The 20,674-nt window shown below is 40.9% G+C and overlaps 1 protein-coding gene across 2 annotated transcripts in view; it reads right to left on the bottom strand.

Annotated features, from left to right (window-relative positions):
- The window catches only part of SEC24B (SEC24 homolog B, COPII component), a 127,631-nt gene that overhangs the window by 44,885 nt on the left and 62,072 nt on the right, over positions 1 to 20,674 (bottom strand). For both annotated transcript variants that reach the window (XM_077476704.1, XM_077476705.1), the window contains 4 exons: positions 19,937 to 20,049; positions 18,334 to 18,452; positions 3,080 to 3,135; positions 1,851 to 2,057 (listed from right to left, as the gene is read on the bottom strand). In XM_077476704.1, coding sequence (XP_077332830.1) covers positions 1,851 to 2,057; positions 3,080 to 3,135; positions 18,334 to 18,452; positions 19,937 to 20,049 — 495 coding nt within the window. The remainder of the gene's footprint in view (positions 1 to 1,850; positions 2,058 to 3,079; positions 3,136 to 18,333; positions 18,453 to 19,936; positions 20,050 to 20,674) is intronic.

Here is a 20,674-nt window from a genome sequence, read left to right as displayed (position 1 = left end):
CATTTTTCAAACCATGCACAAACTACATATTTAAGCATCTTCTGAAAACCATCTTCCAAATTATTTTAACACAATCCAAAAATAGATTAGAATTGATTACAGCACTGTGCCATAAATAATTAGTGCTCTAAAACATCAAAACTCATAATCAATAAACCAATCATAAAGTGCCAACTTATTCATTTACATGAAAAATAAAAAATAAAGTTCAGATCAATATAATATATAGCCTCCAATCTCCTGCATGTTTATGTTCAATATAATTGTGCAAAAATGTAAATGAAATCAGTAATATTAATGTAAAGACTGCACATGAAGATTTTACATTTGAACACATTGGGATTAAAAGTGGGTTTTATGAACCTTGAATTATTGATTTAATTTACATGTTTGAAAAATTATATTGCATAAGAACATGTAGGAGATTTGAGGCTATATATTATATTGATATGAACTTCATTTTTCATTTAAATGAATAATTTGGCACTTTGTGATTGTTTGAATTATGAGTTTTGATGCTTTGGAGCATTAATTTATTGCACAGCGCTACACTCAATTCTAATCTACTTTAGGATTGCGTTATAGCTTTTTGGAGTTTTTATTTGCAGCAGCAGTGGAATTGGGTTTCTATTTTGTGAGTGCACTTTTTACTTTGCAGTGTTCTGACAGGTGACATAAGCTAATGCCTCATATCTGCCCCTGGGAAGCCGGTCACCAGCGCCTTCCAGGGAGATCTTATTTGTAAACTGAGAATTCTCCCTAGATCTCCGTGGAAAAGGCTTTTTTTCTACACAGATAACAATGAAAACACAATGAGAACATGGTGCTAATGTCATCAGTTGGCCGGAACAGAAAATACAGAAGAAGCCAGCTATCGCATCAACTGTTCAAATGGTGCCAAGGCTTTACATGAGGAGGAGAAGGGGCAGGGCAGTAGTATAAAGAAACACAGTAACATGTGAGGCAAACAAATTAAATTAGTATGCATTTGGCTTTACCTTTTTAATTAGTGGTTTCCGAAAAGGTGGTGGGCAAAAGAAGAAGGAGGCTTACTTTATAGAGAGGGCTACATGTTGCACCTAATTTTACATTCACATTAAAGTTGTTGTAAACCTCATACCTGAAGTATGAACAATGAATATTCCTCTATAGTGTGTGTATAGGATTGCATTGTCTCAAATCAGGGCATAAAGTATCATTTTGGTCTGCTGCCTCGCTCCTCTGCTATCAGCATAAGTCAATTCTGACAAGTTTTGCTGATGCCAAGAGAAAAAAGGTGACGGGGGAGGGATCTCCTGCACACAGCCTGTAATTGACAGTCTCAGCTCTGTTCCTGAGTGAAAGAGGGTGTGTCCCTTCCCTAAAATCGGCTCTTACTCAGAGTGTAACATTAGCCTCCCCCCCCACACCCCTTGATTTCTAGCAGTTCAGACAAGCTGCTGTATACATTCTGCACTTTGAATTGATGTAGAAAAGACTGCAGATAGACCGGTACAACTTATGTGGGAGGAGTTGTTTCATCTCTGTATATCATTTGAGGCCAGTCACTTTACTGAGTATATGGAAGTATTTAAAACCACTTTAAAAAGGTAAAATGTGGCTCTTTAATACTACCACATAACACCAATATTGACTGTAAGGCAGCTAGTTCTCTGTGGAGCAACCATCTTAAAAGTCCAGAGCAAATGCGATTTCCCTTGAGTTAGAGTCTGGCTCAAGCAGATGCTGCATGTTCTAATTTACTCCAATGTAATTAGATTCCAGACTATCCAGCATAGCACTGACTATTCTCATACTGTACATGTCAATATACCCATGAGAGAAAATGCAGAAAATGAGCAACACTGTACCTTAGTGCTGGACCTTTGGTTGGGATCTTCTCTAGATTGCAATAGACCAGCACCCAAAGATGGCAGTTGCGTCTGAAACACTGATATACGTCCACCCGTAGGAGACATCAGTTTAAATGCTCCCTGAAGAGCAGGGCCTAAAGCACTGTGTGTTTCTCTTGTGCTTAAAAACATGCTGGGAAGAGCTGTCAATAGATCTTTGATAAGCTATGGAGTAAAAAAAATAAAAAATAAATACATTTTAGTATGAACACCAAAGTTATAAAAAGCTTTTCTCTAAAAAAGAAAAAAATTCATGGCATTAATTACTTAGGCATATTCAGACTGACATCACAGCAGAAACAGTTTCTTGTACTCAAGGCAAGCAAAAAGTATTAGAAGCACATTTGCATAATAACAGCCTAATAATGATTTAAAGAATAAACAGAAGCTAATAAAAGTCATCACAAAAAAGCTTAAACTTTTACTTAATTCCCCAAAAGACCATGTACATGCAAAAAAGCATGATCAGACAGATTAAAGTGATGTTAAAGGTTAAACTAAACCATTTCATGCCAGGTCCACTTAATGCCTGAACCCACTTTCTACCCCAAATGAATAAGATAACAGAAAAACAAAAACTTGCCTTAATCTTAGCTTTAGGCATGCTCACAGAGCTCACGGTAACATCATTCTGCTAAGGATGCCTAGTCTCATGATAAGACTCTCATCCGCTGTGCAAGAGTGCATTCTCACTGGATCTTGGATCCCACAAAAAAAACAAATGATGTCATGGTCACTTAGACCCCTTTCACACTGGGGTGCTTTGCAGGCACTAAAAATAGCACCTGCAAAGCGCCCTGAAAGAGCCGCTCCATTCAATCCAGTGTGAAAGCCCGAGGTGAGGTGGCAGGACGGTAAAGCTAGCAGAAACTTTGGAGCGGTGAAATCAATGGGGCAGTGCGGCTACACAGCAGCGCTTTGCGGGTGGTTTAAAGCCTTTATTGGCTGCTCGGGGGGGGGGGTTAAAAGCGTCTGCTAGCGGCAGAATACCTCCGCAAATACGACAGTAAAGCGCTGCTAAAAATAGTGGCGCTTTACTACCGATGCCGTCCCCACCCCAGTGTGAAAGGGGCCTCAGGTTTGCCCACCAACCAGCAGTAAGACAAGTTTTTTTTAATTTTTTCTCTGACAGGAGGGGCAGAGGCTAGAAATTAAACAGGACCCAAAACATACACACAGCTTCCTACCTCCTTGCTTTCATGTAAATTTACAAGTAAACCATCAGGGGTTGGTAAGAAAATTTCTGAAAGAAACAAGACCTGGTATTAGAAACTACTTGTGAGGAAATCAAATGCGATATATAAAAATAAAAAAAATTGTGCAGACTGAAAAAACAAATAGTTTGGGAAATTGGTAGTGGCATCACTAGAATAATCAATAGAAGATAAGAATGCTACAAATATTTTGAGTTTTACAGCAGAACTAAAGCAAGCCATACATGGATCGAAATTCAGCTGGGTTCAGCGGGGACCAGATGGATTTCAGTCCTTGTATGGGCTAGCTGACTATACACAAGTAAATATATTGAAGCTTTATTTTGGAAATATTTGATTATACTTCCGGTTGACTCCATAGGACAGGAATTATTTCTCCAAATTGAACTCAAACCCTAGTTTTTACTTTAGATATATCATAAAATAGTACAAAATGTGCAAGGTCTAAGCCACATAGAATCTGAATCGAAAAGAGCAGGATTAACAGCAAGGCAAAACTAGATTATATACAAACAGAAGCTTTACTATTACACACATTTCAGGTTAAAGTGGTTGTAAACCTTACATGGAGGAGAAAGAAAGAGGGAAGAAAAAAAAAAAAACACATATCCCTCTAGTGTGTACTTGTTTCAACAAAAAGCACCAAGTGTCACTTTTGTCTGCTGCTTTGTTCCTCTGCTATCAGCATGAATCACTTCTAATAAGTTTTTCTGACACCAAGAAAAAAAAATGGTGACAGAAAGAGGAACTCCAGCTGATTGACAGCCTCAGCTCTGTTCCAGTGTGCTGTCCTTTACCTCCAATCAGCTCTGGAGGTCTCTTCACTGAGCTCAGCAGAGTGCGATTACCGCTCTCTGTCCCCCATTTTCTTAACTCCCAGACAATATTATCTCTGCACTTTTAACAGATGTAGAGAAGACTGCAGATAGACAGGTACACCTTATGGAAGAGGATTTGTTTAATCTGTGTATATGTAAGGGTTTACAACCACTTTAATATATATTGGTGGGGGAAAAGAAGAAAAGTTCTCCGTTTATATGTTTGCCAGTGGTTACTCCCTTTAGGCACGGTTCACACTACCACGACCTGAAAGTCGAACAATTTACACAAGGCGACTTCACCAGGCAACTTGAAGCAACTTCAGGAATGCCTGTGTAATGTTCCTGTAATGTTGGATCCAAATCACATAAATTTAGATGAGGATCCGATTTCCATTAACGTCTATGAGCACAAGTTGGACAGAAGTCACTTGAAGTAGTACAGGACCATTTTCTAAAGTCGGGGCGACTTCAGCAGTGCCAAATAAGACCGCTCTTATTGACAAACATGGGATTTAACATGTCACAGCAGTGTGAACGGGGCCTTAAATTTGGCACGGACTGTCTTGGCAGAAAGTGGAAAAACGAAGCAGCAGGCAAACGAAAAAAAGACAGGGTCACAAAAAGCAGAAAGTTCTTTGAATTATTCCTAAATATAGAGAAACAGTTGCTTAGACTTCAGGTACAGAACTTAAACAGTCACCTATTTTTGGTTAGTTTCATTGTCATGTCAGGAAAAAATACATTCTAAAGCTTAAATAACTGAGGGCTGCTGGTGTGCGGTAGTGCAAGCACATTGCACTCTTCAACTTTTTTTCTTTTTTTAAGCAGACTTTATAGAAATATAACATTTCATCAAGTTCTCCTGGCCACAGCATGGGGCAAAGTGGTAGACTGCGTTGTAATGTACTAAAAAAGTATGGCATCACGGCAATATAGTGGCACAAACTGATCTGATAGGACAACAAGGCTGCCCGATGCAGTCCCATTGTACCTGGTTTGAATGGGACCTGAGGTCTATACAATTCTATTACAGGATATTCTAAATGTTTTCATACATTGAGAATGATGGTTAGTTAAATTTCAAATTATTAAGTTCTATAATAAACAAAAAAAAAAGGCATCTACAAAAGATATGTGGTGGCCAAGTAGTGTCAGTTTCAGAACATACCTACCGTATTACAAGATGATACATGGTACAGCATCTCACAAAAGGGAGTACACCCCTCACATTTTTGTAAATATTTTATTATAACTTTTCATGTGAACACAAATAATAAAAATAAATTAAATAATAATAATAATTAAAAATAAAAATCACACTTTACTATAATGTAAAGTAGTGAGTGTACAGCTTGTACAACAGTGTAAATTTGCTGTCCCATCAAAATAACTCAACACACAGCCATTAATGTCTAAACCGCTGGCAACAAAAGTGAGTACACCCCTAAGTGAAAAATGTCCAAATTGGGCCCAGCAAATTTACACTGTTATGCAAGCTGTGCACTCACTACTTTACATTGTAGGAAAGTGTGATTTCTTTGTGTTGTCACATGAAAAGATATAATAAAATATTTACAAAAACATGAGGGGCGTACTCACTTTTGTGAGATACTATACAAGTCAAATGGTAAATATTTTAAGGGGAACTTTAGTGAGAAAATCAAGTCCTGCCAGATCATTTCAGGCTGGCCACTTTTGCTGGTATAGTTATGTAAAACATTAAAAATAATTGCTGAGGCATGACTGGATGCTCTAGAGTGTGGACGCGTGTGATCTAGCTCCACCGCAGCTCTGGAAGAAATCCAGCAAGTTCGAGCCAATGCAGTAGCATGGGGATGGCCCACCTTGAATTTAGCCACTCTGCTGCCTCGCCGCGTTGTGCCGCCCCACTGCTCCATTAGGGGAACCCAGTTTCTAAAGAGGAATTGAGGGGCTGGAGAGAGAGGAGAGCTGCTGGCATACCTGCAGTACCCTCTGCCACTGTCCTTTGGATACCTTTGTGCTGTATGAATGGTCCGGCGCTCACAGGGGCGGACTGACAACTCATGGGGCACCCGGACAAAAGGAGATTATGGGGCCCCCAGGCAATCAGAGATTATGGGGCCACACAGTATACAATTACACAGTATACACAGACAGGTTTCTATTGGCAGAGAAGGTACTGGAGAGGTGGGGCAGACCAAAAGGATGTCGGTAAGGGACATTTTCAGATGCAGATGTAAAAACAAAACAAAAAAAAAACTGATTTTTAGATACTGTCCCTGGTTTTACTGAGGCTGGCAACTCTGATGGGGCCCCCGGACAGTGCCCGAATGGTCAGTCCACCTCTGGGCAACAACGGGAGAGACCACACAGCTGGGATACCGACCATAGAGGGGAGAAGCCACAAAGCTGAAACATGAGTCCAGCATTTGCAATACAGCTATCAGAGGAGACTAGCCTTTGACTTTAGTGACACCTGGTGGATATTTAGCAATCTGCACCCTGTACTTGGGATACCCAGTTTTCTGCAGCTGAGGGGTGGGAAAAATGTAAAAAAAAAAAATTCAGCATCACTTTTATCATTATCCTGCCTGCCCTAAGCATCACCCTGTCCTAAGGTGGGGAGTCAGTACTCCCACAAGGGAGATGGCAAGTCAGAAATCTCCAGGAACCGACGACCTCCCAGTGGAGACCTATTGACGACACAGGAAAGTGTTAATATCCGAGCTGCTGGGGGTCTTAAACTGGTCGACGATGGAGGGGGAGCTTCCTACAGCTATGATGGAATCTACCATAATGGTGATACATAACGAGGGCAAGGATCTACTTAATACAACCTCATATAGACCCATTTTCTTATTAAATGAGGACTCAATTGGAGAGTGTGATGTGGCTGAAGCAATATGGGTGGCACTGCATAAAGATGTGCATAGTTCAAAGTTAATCATTGAAGTTTGTTATAGACCACCCAATGTTAATGAGGAGGTGGAGACTCAGCTCTTTGCACAGAAAAGGGCTGCAGGGGCTGGGACGGTGATAACGGGGGATTTTAACTACCTGGGAATTGACTGGAGTAATGGCACTGCTGGGTCAGTTAAAGGGCAAACATTTATAAAACTATTACAGGACAATTTTATGGTCCAGTTTATTGAGGCCCCAACTAGGAATGATGCTCTGTTGGACCTGTTAATCACAAACCATGCAGAGCTTATTACAAACGTTCATATAAAAAGGAACATCTGGGTAGTAGTGGCCATAACATAATTTCATTTGGGAAAGATAAACATTTCATTTTAAGAGAGCACATTTACCAAGGATGAGGGCTGCGCTCCAGGACTTAAGACTGGGAGGGAATATTGGCATCAATGGGCAAAGAACAGTAATGGGAATCCTTCAAAAAGACTATTTGTGAACTCACTGCAAAGTATATTCGCATGAGCAATAAGTTTAAAAGGCTAAAAATAAAACCCATGTGGCACACAGTCAAAGTAAAAAAAAGCTATAAACAATAAGAAAAGAGCAAAAATATAAAAATGAAGGCATTCCACTGTCGTTTAAATGTTACAAAGAATATAACAGAATATGTAAAAAGAAAATCAAAAGACAGAAAAAAAATCTAAATGAATGACAGATTGCAAAATATAGGACAAACCCCTAAACAATTCTTCAAATATATTAATAGTAAAAAGGTCAGGTCTGAGCATGTAGGCCCTTTACAAAATCTAGAGTGGGTGACTGGGGACAAACAAAAAGCAAATTTATTAAATACATTCTTCAGTTCTGTGTATACTAAGGACCATGGGGGAGCTCAAGTCCATATTGGGGGTGGTATTGATACAGCCCTAAATGATCCACAATGGCTCAAAAGTGATATGGTCCAGAAATATTTAGACTAAAGGTCAATAAAGCACCTGGACTAGATAGCTCAATTATTTTAGTATCAGTGGGTGGATGCTATGTCATTTCAAAGCCATTGTTTCTAATTTTTAGGGACTCCTTAACCACTTGCTTACTGGGCACTTAAACCCCCCTCAGTCCCAGACCAATTTTCAGCTTTCAGCGCTGATACACTTTGAATGACAATTGCGCGGGCATACAACACTGTACCCAAATGAAATTTTTATCATTTTTTCCCACAAATAGAGCTTTCTTTTGGTGGTATTTAGTTACAGCTCGGAGTTTTATTTTTTGCTAAACAAACAAAAAAAGATGCAAAAAAAATAAAAAATCATGTTTTAATAGTTTGTTATAAAATTTTGCAAACGGGTCATTTTTCTCCTTCATTGAAGTGCGCTGATTAGGCGGCACTGATAGGCTGCATTGGTGGGCACTGATGGGCTGCATTGGTGGGCACTGATGGGCTGCATTGGTGGGCACTGATGGGCTGCATTGGTGGGCACTGATAGGCTGCACCGGTGGGCACTGATAGGCATAGTTAAGGCGGCACTAAAAGGCACAGATAAGGCGGCACCGATGGGCACAGATAAGGCGGCACTGATGGGCAAAGATGGGCACAGATAAGATGGCACGGATGGGTGGCACGGATAAGTGGCACGGATGGGCACTGATAGGTACCACAGATAGATGGGACTGATGGGCACTGATAGGTGGCACTGATAGGTGGCTCTGATAGGTGGCACTGCTGGGCACAGATGGGCGGCACTGCTGGGCACAGATGGGCGGCACTGGGGTGCAGCACCTTTGAGGCAGATTGGGTGGCACTGTGGGTGGCACTGTGGGGTGGCACTGTGGGTGGCACTGTGGGCACTGACGGGGGGCACTTTTGCTTTTATTTTATTTCAGGATGGCACTGCGGGAGGCAGGTGGGCACAGGCAGGTGGCAGGTGGTCCCTTGTATTGATGGCCGTGATCGGGACTGATGTCCCGATCACGGCCGCCGGCGATCGGCTTTTTTTTTTCTCTCCTCGCGCTGTCAGCGCGAGGAGGAATAATAGCCGATTACCGGCTCCGTTCTATCACATGATCAGCTGTCATTGGCTGACAGCTGATCACGTGATAAGGGGTCGGGATCGACCCCTTACATGGATCGGTGATCAGGCGAGTCTCACGGACTCGCCGATCACAGAGCGCGCCGCGCGCGCCCCTCAGGGGGCGCGCAGGCCGCTCGTAACCGGGACCACGTCAATAGACGTAGTCCCGGAAATGTAGGTCCGCGCTAATGCCGTCATTTGGCAATAGCGCGGATCTGTAGTGGTTAATGATGGAAATGGTATCACTGGATTGGCGTAGGGCCAATGTTGTGCCCATATTTAAAAAGGGAACAAAGTCTTTACCAGCCAGGAAGATCACTGGAGAGTTTAATAAAAGACCACATAGATGAGTTCTTGCTGGAAAAAAATAAATAAAGCATGGGTTCACAAAAGACAGAAGTCAAACAAATCTGATTTATTTTTATGAAGAGGCAAGTAAAACCTTGGACAGAGGGGTGACTGTGGACGTGGTATACTTGGATTTTGCAAAAGTGTTTGACACAGTTCCCCCACACAGAGCTAAAGTGCAAGGTAAAGTTTACAAGCTCGGAAATATCAGTTTGTAAATGGATAGAAAACTGGCTAAAAGACAGAATTTAGAGAGTAGTGGTTAATGATTCTTACTCTGAATGGTCTAAGGTCATCAGTGGTGTACCCCAAGATTCAGTGTTGGGACCCTTACTTTTTAATACCTTTATAAACGAAATAGGGTCCAGGATAAAAAGTACCATTTCAGTCTTTGCAGATGACACCAAACTATGCAGTGGAATAAAGTCCTTACAGAATGTCTCCAATTTACAAGGCGACCTCAATGCACTGTCTAATTGGGCGACTATGTGGCAGATGAGGTTCAGTGTTGATAAATGTAAAGCTATGCACTTGGGGGCTAATAATATGCATGCATCATACATATAATCCGTAGAGAAGGATCTGGGAGTTTCAGCAGATTATAAGCTCAATATTATCATGCGATGCCAAGCTGCGTTTTCCAAAGCAAGCAAAGTCCTTTCTTGTATTGAGAGGTATGGACTCCAGAGAAAGATATTTTGCCCCTGTACAAATCATTAGTAAGGCCTCATCTGGAATACGCAGTTCAGTTTTGGGCACCAGTTCCCAAAAAAGGATATCAGGGAACTGCAGAAAGTGCAGAGAAGGGCAACCAAACTGATAAGAGGCATGGATGAGCTCAGCTATGAGGAAAGATTAGGGGAACTGAATTGATCCTCTCTTGAGAAGAGGAGAATAAGGGGGATGTGACCAACATGTACAAATATATAAGGGGTCCCTATAGTGAACTTGCTCTTGAGTTATTCACTTTACGGTCAACACAGAGGACAAGAGGGCACGCTTTACACCTAGAGGATTTCAAATATGGAATATGTATGAGCTGTGAAAATGTGGAATAGACTCCCCCCTAGAGGTGGTTCTGGCCAGCTCAGTAGATTGCTTTAAGAAAGGCCTGGATTCTTTCCTAAATGCACACAAAATAAAACTGGGTACTAACATTTATAGGTAAAGTTGATCCAGGGAAAATCCGATTGCCTCTTGGGGGTCAGGAAGGAATTTTTTCCCCTTCTGTAGCAAATTGGATCATGATTTGCTGTTTTTTTTGCCTTCCTCTGGATCAACTGTGGGTATAGGATTGGGTATATGGGACTGTGATATTTTTTATTTATTTATATGGTTGGACTGGATAGACTTGTGCCTTTTTTAAACCTAACTAACTATGAATACAGATCTAAAAATCCTGACGAAGGTCTTGGCGGCTAGGTTAAACAAGATCATGCAGAAAAACTTGCCCATCCCGATCAGTCGGGATTTATCCCTGGAAGATCTACTAGCATAAATATAAGATGCGTGTATTTGAATTTACAGGTCCCAGCTGATGGGGGATGGATCAGGGGCTATTTTTTCTTTCGATGCTACCAAGGCCTTAGACATCCTTGAATACGATATTTGTGGAGGGTCCTGGCCGAGTTTCAGTTCGGCCCGGGCTTTATTAACTGGTTAAAATTGCTATACAAAATGCCAGAAGCAAAAGTGAGAGTGACTACTCAAGACAAATTTCGATTGCTGAGGGGGACAAGACAGGGGTGCCCTATGTTCCCCCTGCTCTTCGCCCTTGCAATCAAACCTCCGGCAGTGGCTTTCAGGTCCTCCCTGGGGGGTAAGAGGATTTAGCAAGGGAAGAAAAAAAAGTGGCATTATATGCCGATGACCTTCTACAATTACTAGGGAACACTCAGACTTCCCTGTTGAGGGCAATGGAAATAATTACAAGTTTTGGCCAATTCTCTAGACTTACCATAAACTGGGAAAAATCTGCATTGTTACTAGTAGACCCCCTGGAAGGTCCTTTGCCCGAGGAGGCTGCTCAGATTCAAATAGTGGACAAAATTAAATATTTGGGAATATTACAAGAGTATACAAACAGTATACCATAAATAACATAGTCCCCACTTCTGGAAAAATTTAGGGGAAAAAAATTCAAATATGGAAACGTCTCCCATTATTAGTAGCAGGACGATGTAACTTGATTAAAATGCTATGGATGCCACAGCTTCTGTATGTATTACATAATTCTCCAGTGTGGGTATACCAAAAGTGGTTCCAAAAGTTAGAGGTCATCTTTAGAGAACGAATCTGGAAAGGTGGTATGGCAAGAATCCGTCTGCCTACCCTACAACTACAAAGACAGGAAGGAGGGGTTGCACTTCCACACCCTCAGAGTTACTTCCTTGCGGCACAATTACAGCATATGCGAGGGTGCAATGGGGTAGGAAGGGGGATATGTGGGGAGGGAAATGTTGCTATAAAACACTCCGCATGGGTGATTGGTGGAAACCATGGAGGTAGGTTCTTTCCTTCCTAGGCTCCCCACACCAAGTTTAATGGTAAGAGTATGGGATACAGTCAAGACATTGCTGGGGTACAGGGGATTCACAGAGTAACTCCCCCATGGGAGAATAGAAATCTGGGAGAAATCCAGAAGATGGGGACAATCAAGGAATCGGAATAAAGTGTGGAATAAAGTATATTAGCCAGCTATACAAAGGTGACATTCTGAAACCTTTTCAGGAACTGAGGGAACAGTACACAATACCAAATGAATCCTTTTGTAGGTACCTACAGGTCAGGCATGCTCAGGGAGAGCAGTTTAGAGAGGGGGTGCTAGAATGGAGCAAAATTCCTTTGCTCCAGAAGGTAATCAATACAAAAACCCTAAAAGTCCTCATCTCAGGCCTATATCCGCATATATATAAGGGGAGCTTGGAAGAGATAGGGGGCCCCAAATGGTAGGAGGAGGTGGAAACAAGACGTAGGAACTATAAAACGGAAGAACAGTGGAGTAGAGACCTCGAACTGAGCCCCTTGGTCTCGCTTCCCCCTCCCAAAGGATTTCACATCCGTTTTTGGTATATAGCGCTTATTATACCCCCAAAAGGGTTATGTTTGGCCGGAGATTGGACGCAAGTTGTCCAAGGTGCGGGGAAATGGAATGCGATTTAATCCATATGTTTTGAAGTTGTCCGAAGTTATTTTGGTATTGGAGGGAGGTAGCTGGAAGTTATAAGTCAGGTATTTGGAGGACCCCCAAACCTGGATGTTAGGCTCTGTGTATTGGGGCTTAGAGGGGGAGGGAAACCCCAGGTACATCCAGATTGCAATCCGGAGGTGCCTATTCCAGGCAAGGAAATTGATAGCACAAAAAGGTGGCAATTGGTCTTTCCTACAATTTGGAAGGGAAAATCTGTATATATCAGACAAAGTTGCATAAAGAGATATAGAGAGATCTGGAAATCCTGGTGGAAGGCAAAGGGGTATCCCCCCCAGAATGAGATGGAAGATATTAGCCAGGAACCACTTGTACAGAGGGAGAAGGATAAGAAGTGTTGGAGAGAGGATAGGGACAAATGATATCCATATCAAAGGAAAAAGTAAAGGGACAGAGAACAAGTGCAATAAAGACAATAGAGTCTATGCTTCTTCCTGTCCCGGCGCGCTGTCTGCTGGGACACACATGGATCCCAGGGACAGCGCGGACCATTCTCATTGAACTGCGTGACTCGCGCATGCGCAGTAGAGAACTGGGACATGAAGCCGCAACGCTTCATTTCTTGATTCCCTCACCGAGAATGGAGGCGGCAGCTGGACCCTGGGACAGGTGAGTGTCCATTTATTAAAAGTCAGCAGCTGTAGTATTTATAGCTGCTGGCTTTTAATAATTTTATTTCCAGTGGACTCCCTCTTTAATGTGTGATTATATATATCCAGAAAATCAAGTATTTCACACAGAAAAGTATTGCAGTAACACATGTTTTGCTATACACGTTTATTCCCTTTGTGTGTATTGGAACAAAACAAAAAAGGGAGGAAAAAAAGCAAATTGGACATAATGTCACGCAGAACTCCAAAATGGGCTGGTCAAAATTCTTGGCACCCTTATCTTAATATTTGGTTGCACACCCTTTGGAAAAAATAACTGAAATCAGTCGCTTCCTATAACCATCAATGAGCTTCTTACACCTCTCACCTGGAATTTTGGACCACTCTTCCTTTGCAAACTGCTCCAGGTCTCTCTTATTGGAAGGGCGCCTTTTCCCAACAGCAATTTTAAGATCTCTCCACGGGTGTTCAATGGGATTTAGATCTGGGCTCATTGCTGGCCACTTTAGAACTCTCCAGCACTTTGTTGTCATCCATTTCTGGGTGCTTTTTGATGTATTCTTGGGGTCATTTTCCTGCTGGAAGGCCCAAGATTTCAAACGCAAACCCAGCTTTCTGACCCTGGGCTCTACAGTGCAACCCAAAATCCTTTGGTAATCCTCCGATTTCATGATGCCTTGCACACATTCAAAGCACCCAGTGCCAGAGGCAGCAAAACAACCCCAAAACATCATTGAACCTCTACCATATTTCACTGTAGGTACTGCGTTCTTTTCTTTGTAGGCCTCATTCCGTTTTTGGTAAACAGAAGAATGATGTGCTTTACCAAAAAAACTCCATCTTGGTCTCATCCGTCTACAAGATGTTTTCCCAGAAGGATTTTGGCTTACTCAAGTACATTTTGGCAAACTGTAGTCTTTCTTTTTTATGTCTCTGTCAGCAGTGGGGTCCTCCTGGGTTTCCTGCCATAGCGTTTCATTTAAATGTCGATGGATAGTTTGCGCTGACACTGATGCCCCCTGAGCCTGCAGGACAGCTTGGATTTCTTTGGAACTTGTTTGGGGCTGCTTATCCACCATCCGGACTATCCTGCATTGCAACCTTTCATAAATTTTTCTCTTCAGTCCACACCCAGAGAGATTAGCTACAGTGCCATTGGTTGCAAACTTGATAAATGTTGCGCACTGTGAACAAAGGCAAATCTAGATCTCTGGAGATGGACTTGTAAGCTTGAGATTGTTGATATTTTTCCACAATTTTGGTTCTCAAGTCCTCAAAAGCAGTTCTCTTCTTCTCTTTCTGTTGTCCGTGCTTAGTGTGGCACACACAGACACACAATGCAAAGACTAAAGCTGGCCATACATTATACAACTTTCTTCTATAGATTTCCTTTAGATTTACCAAAACTATATAATAGGAGGTCAAATCTGAACACTTTCAGTTTGTGTGCAATCAGGCAGGCCCTTGTACTACACAGTTGAAGGTAAATCTAAAGGAAATTGAATAAGAAAATTGTATGGTGTATGGCCAGCTTAAGTGAACTCCTCTCCTTTTTATCTGCTTTCAGGTGTGATTTTTATATTGGCCACACCTGTTACTTGCCCCAGGTGAGTTTAAAGGAGCATCACATGCTTGAAACAATCTTATTTATCCACAATTTTGAAAGGGTGCCAAGAATTTTGACGAGCCCATTTTTGGAATTTTGTGTGACATTATGTCCAATTTGCTTTTTTTCCTCCCTTTTTTTTGTTTCGTTACAATACACACAAAGGGAATAAGCATGTGTATAGCAACACATGTGTTACTGCAATACTTGTCTGTGAGAAATACTTTATTTTCAGGAAAAATGTCTGGGGTGCCAACAATTTTGGACATGACTGTGTGTAATATATATATATATATATATATATATATATATATATATATATATATATATATACATATACATACACACACATACACACACATACATATATACACACACACACACACATATATACATAAAAAAGATATCAAACAAGTGTATCGTTGTGGGAATGTACCTACAGTATTTTTTATTATAAACAGGAATGAGAAGACACTTTTACCAACATTACTACTGAATTAACTCCATCAAGAATTTGCAGCAATGCGGTAGCATTTTAATGAAATATTTCTGGCATGGACATATAATAGATTATTATATTAGATAGACAGGAAATTAAAAAAGAAAGAAAACAGGAGAGAATGAGTGGGCTGGCGAAGAGCAAGAGGCAGAGAGGAGATAAATAAAATTGTGGAAAAATGGAAATATGGGGGGGGTGTTAAGCAACCCAGCCGTGACCAGGCAGTAACAATAGCTACATTAATCAGCCAACACATCGGAAATCTCTTGAGAACGTTGGAAGATCATCCATGCGGTCCAAACAAATGTATGTCTTTTCAATAATTTACATACTGCAGCTACTCGTGATAGTATTTGGTATCATAATTTCTGTTGTCCTAGCATAGATGTAAAGGATGCGGGCTAAAATTGCTTGATAGGAGCTAATTCATGGGTTATTTTACTAACCGCACATGCCATCCCCAATAGCGGTCACAGACAGAGGGTAATTATCATCAAGGACAGATGGGCATCTATACCAGCAAGAAAGGATTTTGTCATTTTTCTCCTGTGCTTTGCTCATTCGGAGCACTTTTTATGCATACTTTAAAAATCAAGTAATCTGGCATCTGTTCTCAAGATGACAGGAGTTGCCATATGCACAGATTACGATTTAGCTTGGCTCTGTAAAGAACCAGCTGAATACAGATACACAGCTATGCAGAGAACACACTCCCTGGAATTCATAAACACTTGAGCAGACAGATTTTGCAAAAGTGTTTCTTATGCATTTTTAAAGTGAAGCAGCATGCGCCCAATTCATGTACCCAAATTTGGTGCATGCTACACCACTTTTTAAAATACATTTTAGACACTTTCGCAAAATCTGTCTGAGCCAGTTCTCTCTCTATACACCAAAAGAGAGTTGGTCCCAATTAGTGATTAGTATGGGAGTAGAGGATGGGAGGGTTCCTCTGATCCCCCTCTTTTCTATCCTTCCCTATGCTGCACCCCCCCTTTTCATCCAATGATTTGGGATTCGCGGTTTTCTCCCCCATAAAATAAGAAAAAAAATGGAGGATTGCTTTGGCCTAGTTAGTAGGTGGGACACGCTGCATTTCCAACTAGCTTATGTTTGTATTCTTTGGGTCCAAGGGCCCTTACTACATTTATGATTATGTGCAGTGTAATGAAGTGCCTCACTTATTGTACCCCATGCCGTTACATGTATGCTTGAAATTGCAGAAACTTTACTGAATCTCTCTCTTCCCCTCATTGTGCTTATAGCATGGGTAGCTTGCACAGTAGTAGTTAAAGAGCTCCAGGTCCCCCCTCCCCCCCAAAAAAATACTGTACTGCTACTGGGTGCTAGCGCCGCCATTTTGACTATGGGAAACCAGCATTGCAGCCTTGCACAGCCAGTCTCCTACTGCGTGTTGCGCTTTGTGAATGGGCCAGAGTCTTCTGGGACCTGTGATGTGGCAGCAGAAGGGGGAGGTAGACAAGCAGAGCTTCCCCTTTTGGGTGGAGCTCTGTTTTAAATGTGTATTATAAACCCAAAAAAGAACTTATCCAATTTTTTTCTCCCTTATGATCTGTTACCTAAACCATCAAATGTTTTGCACCCTGCCCAGTTCACTTCTGTTAATAACAAAGCACTTCTACGCCCACGTTATGGAGGCAGAAAGAGGTAGAGGTGTCCTGTAGTATTTACACTTCTAGTCCTAGGGTGACAACACTTCTGTAGATACAGTAGAGCGAGTAAGCCTAGTCACCCTAGGACAGGAAGGCTAACTACTGTATTTATTGGCGTGCATGTTATACACCGACCCCGCGCCGTTGTGAGCCTCTGGGTGGCCTTCGGCTATTCTCTACGGCTTTAAAAGGAAAAGCTGAAGAAAAAAAACTGACAAGGCTGCAAATGACACTGACAAGGGTGCAACGATGGACAGGGCTGCATGGCAAGGCTGCAAAAGATAGACAAGGCTGCATGGCAAGGCTGCAAATGATAGACAAGGCTGCATGGCAAGGCTGCAAATGATGGACAAGGCTGCAAGTGACACTGGCAAGGGTGCAATGACGGACAAGGCTGCAGATGGACACTGATAAGGCTGCATTAATGGGCATTTAAATGCAAGTTTTTTTTTCCCTTAAACTTCCCTCCTAAACTTGGGGTGCGTGTTATACGCCGATAAATACAGTAGATACAAATAAAGAAAAGTCTGAAAAAATTTAAGCCAGCATACTCTAGAAATCTGCAATATATATTCATTTATGTTCTTGTGTTTATTTTAAACCAAGGATAGACTAAATTATGTAGCCCATCCTTCACTTACACGTTAAATCAAGGGTAATTCAATATACAAACCAGCATGCAGTTTAAACTTTAAGCAAAAACAAAAAACAGGGAAATAAAGTTAATCTTATGACAAAATACATTTAAAAATTTTAGAAGCCTGCAATAAGTCAGCTATACATAATCTGTGTACAGTTTCCTTTTGATTTACTAGAACTATGTAACTTGAGGGCCCACCAAATTATTTCATTCAGTTCATAACAAATCAGACAGTCCCTTGCCCTACATAGTTGAACAAGATGGTATCAAGCACAGCTATCTATAAGGTTTTATGTGGGCTGGCTGGATGCCCGACAAGGGATTTAAGTATATCAGTCTTGAAGGGGCTGTAAACCCTGGCGTTTTTTCACCTCAAAGAATTCTATGCATCGAGGTGAAAAACCTCTTGTAGTGTAGTGCAATCGTTCCTGCGCCGGGGACAAGCACACGCGCTCCAGCCCTTGTCTCAGGTCCTGATTGGATAGATTGATAGCAGCAATTAGCTCCTGCTGTCAATCAAATCCAATGACGTGGGAGCCGGAGCAGAGTCCTGCTGTCTGTGTCAATGGACGCAGCATTAGGACACGGGAGAGCCCCTGCACGGGTGCCCCGAGGGAGAGTGCTTCTCCAACAGGGCAATCGAGAAGAGGAGGAACCAGGAGCGCCGGTGAAGAGGATGGGGTACAAAACCTATGTACAAAACCAATTGCACAGAGGAGGCAAGTATGACAGACTGGTTTTAAAAAAATGTTATTTTTTTTTTTTTTTTTTTTTTTTAAATAACCTTTAGTTATCCTTTAATTATTAATTTTAATGTCAGTGGTGCACTTAACGTTCCAAGTACTTACCATCTACATCTGAAACAATTAGCATCTGGGGCTGTGAAAGACCTTCTTGTAAATTGTAGAAGTGCACAGTGCTATCAAATGTTATGAAGCCAATTTTTGTTCTGGAATCCCCACGCAATCTTAAAATAGAGATAAATTGACATGAGTGTCATGATGGACAACAAGAATCATAACCATGCTTAGATTTCAGTTTCATGTTGTTACAGATCACCCAAGTTTGTCTGCGAGTGCTATATTAAAAGCCCTTCAATTCCAGTGAAAATGGAGGATCAGGAAGGATGGAATGGATAAAGTGGATTTAAACAAAGCTACTCATCTTTCAGAACCTATTGTCAGGGTTTGAAACTCTCTAATATAATATATTGTTGCCATAGAAGTCTACAGGAGATTCTTAAACACCAAGAGATGCAGAACTGGGCCACAGGTACGAAAAGTGTACAACACCACCACTTACAGCTACTGGATACAGGGACAAGAACTTACAATTGGTAATGTCATACTCACCTACCTCAACTCTTGGTATTACAAAAAATCCCTTATAAGGCTTATGGAATAATTTTTTTTAAATGCCTTTGAAAGTTTTATTTTTTATTTTTAAAAACGGACTCATTATTACTAACTAATTACTAATACTAACTAAGTATAGTTAGAGTTACTATTTAAAACTAAAAATGCTTACCTCAGTGAACCCAAGGTTTCCTAAAGTGTGGTATATTTACTACTGGCAGTATATGGGCTCAGTACTAAAAGCACAAAAGGACTTGGAATTACAGAGAACTTTGCATGCCAAAAGACTATATGACACCTCTAGTCATAACTGAAAGTGTGTAATTAGTAGTGCTTTCGATACTTGCAGTTTTGGTACGTGAACAAAATGCTGTACAAAAATACTCAGACTTCTAAAGCAGTCTACAAGTGGTTTTCTCTTGCTGGATTTAAATAACAGCTATTAATGGTTTAATATGAGTCTTTCAGATAAAAGTCATACACATACAGAAAATCAATAATTACATTGCACTGCTTAAATATGTACCTTGCCAAAAAAGGAAACCATTGATAAGCTTATCTATTTCTTAGTGAGCAGCTCTGTAAAACAGTGTATATCTAGATTTTAAGACATGGGCAAATTGGCTTAAATTTGAGACTACTACATTATATTATGAAATAATTACAGACTCCTAAATTGGGTAAAAGGAGTCAGAATATGACATATTAGTAATTACTAACTATTGTTAACCTCTTGATAGCATTATTTATCTATTCGTCATAGGTTTTTTTCATTTTTATTCATCCCCCCGTTCCAATTTTTTCCTCCTCTTTCTCCTTCTAATTAAACGTTTTCCTATCTGTTGTTCCCTTCCTCCCCCCTTATATTCCAAGAGGTTTATGTTAAAACACAATGGGAGTTAGATTTATGCTCAAAACATGTCAACATTTTAATTACTTCTGATTTGTGCGATTTGAAATATAAAATGCATTGTATTGTTTTGCTAACCCCTTGGTTACTAATATACACTCCATTATATTGATTTCAAAGGGGATAAGATGGGTTATATGATGGAGGCTATTCAATAAACAAAACATTTCTGGAAAAAATACATACTTGTCTAGATTTTCCAAAAGTGACTGAGCAAAATATTGTAGATACCCCGACTCTATAGCATTGTACGATACATCCAGAACAAACAGATAAACCGCTGGGGGAGGTGGCCGAAGCTTAAGTGAAATTGAGAAAAAAAAAAAATGTACAAAATTACAAGCATATCTAAGAAGCCATAATCTAAAGAAGTTATAATCTTTAGGCGAATAAAAGCACAGTTACAAGATTTAAAGCGATTTTAAAGCGATTTTTTTTTTTTTTTAAATAACAAACATGTCATACTTACCTACTCTGTGCAGGGGTTTTGCACAAAGCAGCCCTGATCCTCCTCTTCGAGTCCCCCACTGATGTTACTGATGGCTTTTTCCCATCCTGTCACAGCCTAGCATACCTTAAAGTGCATGTCCAGCCAAAACTTTTTTTTTCTTAGTTTTGGATAGAGTGGGGAAGGATTATAACCCCTGCCATGCTATCTGGGGTCCCATTAGACCCCATGGTCCTAATTTCCATCATTCTCCTGCCCTGCCGATTGGAAAGGTAGTAAGGGGGAACTCTGCAAACAGAAACATGGACAGAAATAAAATGATTTTCTTTAGTAGTGGGAGAAGACCACTTATTTTCTTATATTTATATGCTTTGTTCTTATTTCCATCAGTGTCTCCATTACATATTTTCCTGAAAAGTGGTTGTGATTAGTACCCATTGCATACCAGGTAGGGAATGGTCTTGTTGGCATAAGAG

The sequence above is a fragment of the Lithobates pipiens genome, unplaced genomic scaffold (genome assembly GCF_037356315.1).
Source record: "Lithobates pipiens isolate NorthernLeopardFrog02 unplaced genomic scaffold, aLitPip1_a1.2 Scaffold_13, whole genome shotgun sequence".
In the NCBI taxonomy this organism is placed as follows: Eukaryota; Metazoa; Chordata; class Amphibia; order Anura; family Ranidae; genus Lithobates; species Lithobates pipiens.
Note: the sequence above shows the minus strand (reverse complement) of the source record. Positions and strands in the feature narration are given on the sequence as shown.